The sequence below is a fragment of the Centrocercus urophasianus genome, unplaced genomic scaffold (assembly GCF_019232065.1).
Source record: "Centrocercus urophasianus isolate 14NV4802_14NV808 unplaced genomic scaffold, USGS_Curo_1.0 seq_56, whole genome shotgun sequence".
Taxonomy (NCBI): domain Eukaryota; kingdom Metazoa; phylum Chordata; class Aves; order Galliformes; family Phasianidae; genus Centrocercus; species Centrocercus urophasianus.
Genome location: NW_024885155.1, coordinates 100,347 through 100,937, shown reverse-complemented (window position 1 = coordinate 100,937; position 591 = coordinate 100,347). Strand labels below are relative to the sequence as shown.

General features: G+C 70.4%; 2 protein-coding genes across 2 annotated transcripts in view; one reads left to right on the top strand and one right to left on the bottom strand.

The window, feature by feature from the left end:
* PLEKHJ1 (pleckstrin homology domain containing J1) overlaps positions 1-277 on the bottom strand; it is a 6,824-nt gene extending 6,547 nt beyond the window's left edge. Inside the window, exon 1 of the mRNA XM_042836003.1 lies at positions 124-277. Coding sequence (XP_042691937.1) covers positions 124-217 — 94 coding nt within the window. The 5' untranslated portion in view covers positions 218-277. The remainder of the gene's footprint in view (positions 1-123) is intronic.
* Positions 278-322: 45 nt separating this feature from the next.
* The window catches only part of SF3A2 (splicing factor 3a subunit 2), a 5,125-nt gene continuing 4,856 nt past the window's right edge, over positions 323-591 (top strand). The window contains exon 1 of the mRNA XM_042836000.1: positions 323-377. The gene's annotated coding sequence lies outside the window, so the exon portion shown is untranslated. The remainder of the gene's footprint in view (positions 378-591) is intronic.

The window sequence follows — 591 nt, the reverse complement described above, 5'->3', positions numbered from 1 at the left end:
CATCTCCATCCTTTCACCCCCAGTCCCACCCCAGCCCTCCCACTCCCATCCTTGGACACCCAGTCCATCACTCCCAGTCCCATCCCAGCCCCTCGGCTCCGCCCACAGCCCCTTCTCCCTCACCGCTGCCCTTTTTGGGGACCCGCATCAAGATCTCGGCCGCTTTCTCGGCCGGCTGCCGGGAGAGGGACAGCAGCTCCCGCTCGTTGTACCGCATGACGAAACCCGGCCGCCGCCGCCCCGCTACGGCCGCCCCATGCCCGGCCCGACCCCTCTCCCGCCGACCCGGAAGTGCTTCTCCCGGAAGCCGGAAGTCGCTAGGAGGAGGGTGAGGGCAGAGCGCATGCGCGGCGCGGGGAGCGGGGCTGAGCGCGGCGGTATGGGGGCTGTGGGGGGAGGGGCTGTGGGCCTGAGGGGGGGAAATGGGGGCAGTGCGACCCTCGTTGAGGGGGTGGGAAGGTTCTGGGAGGGAACTGCGGTCCCTGCGGTGGTGATCTGGGGAGGCGGTGACCATCGCTGAGGGAATAAGGGGGTGTGGGGCCTGTGAGGATGGAGGCTGGGGGGCTTAGAGGGGCTTGGGGGGGGGGGGGG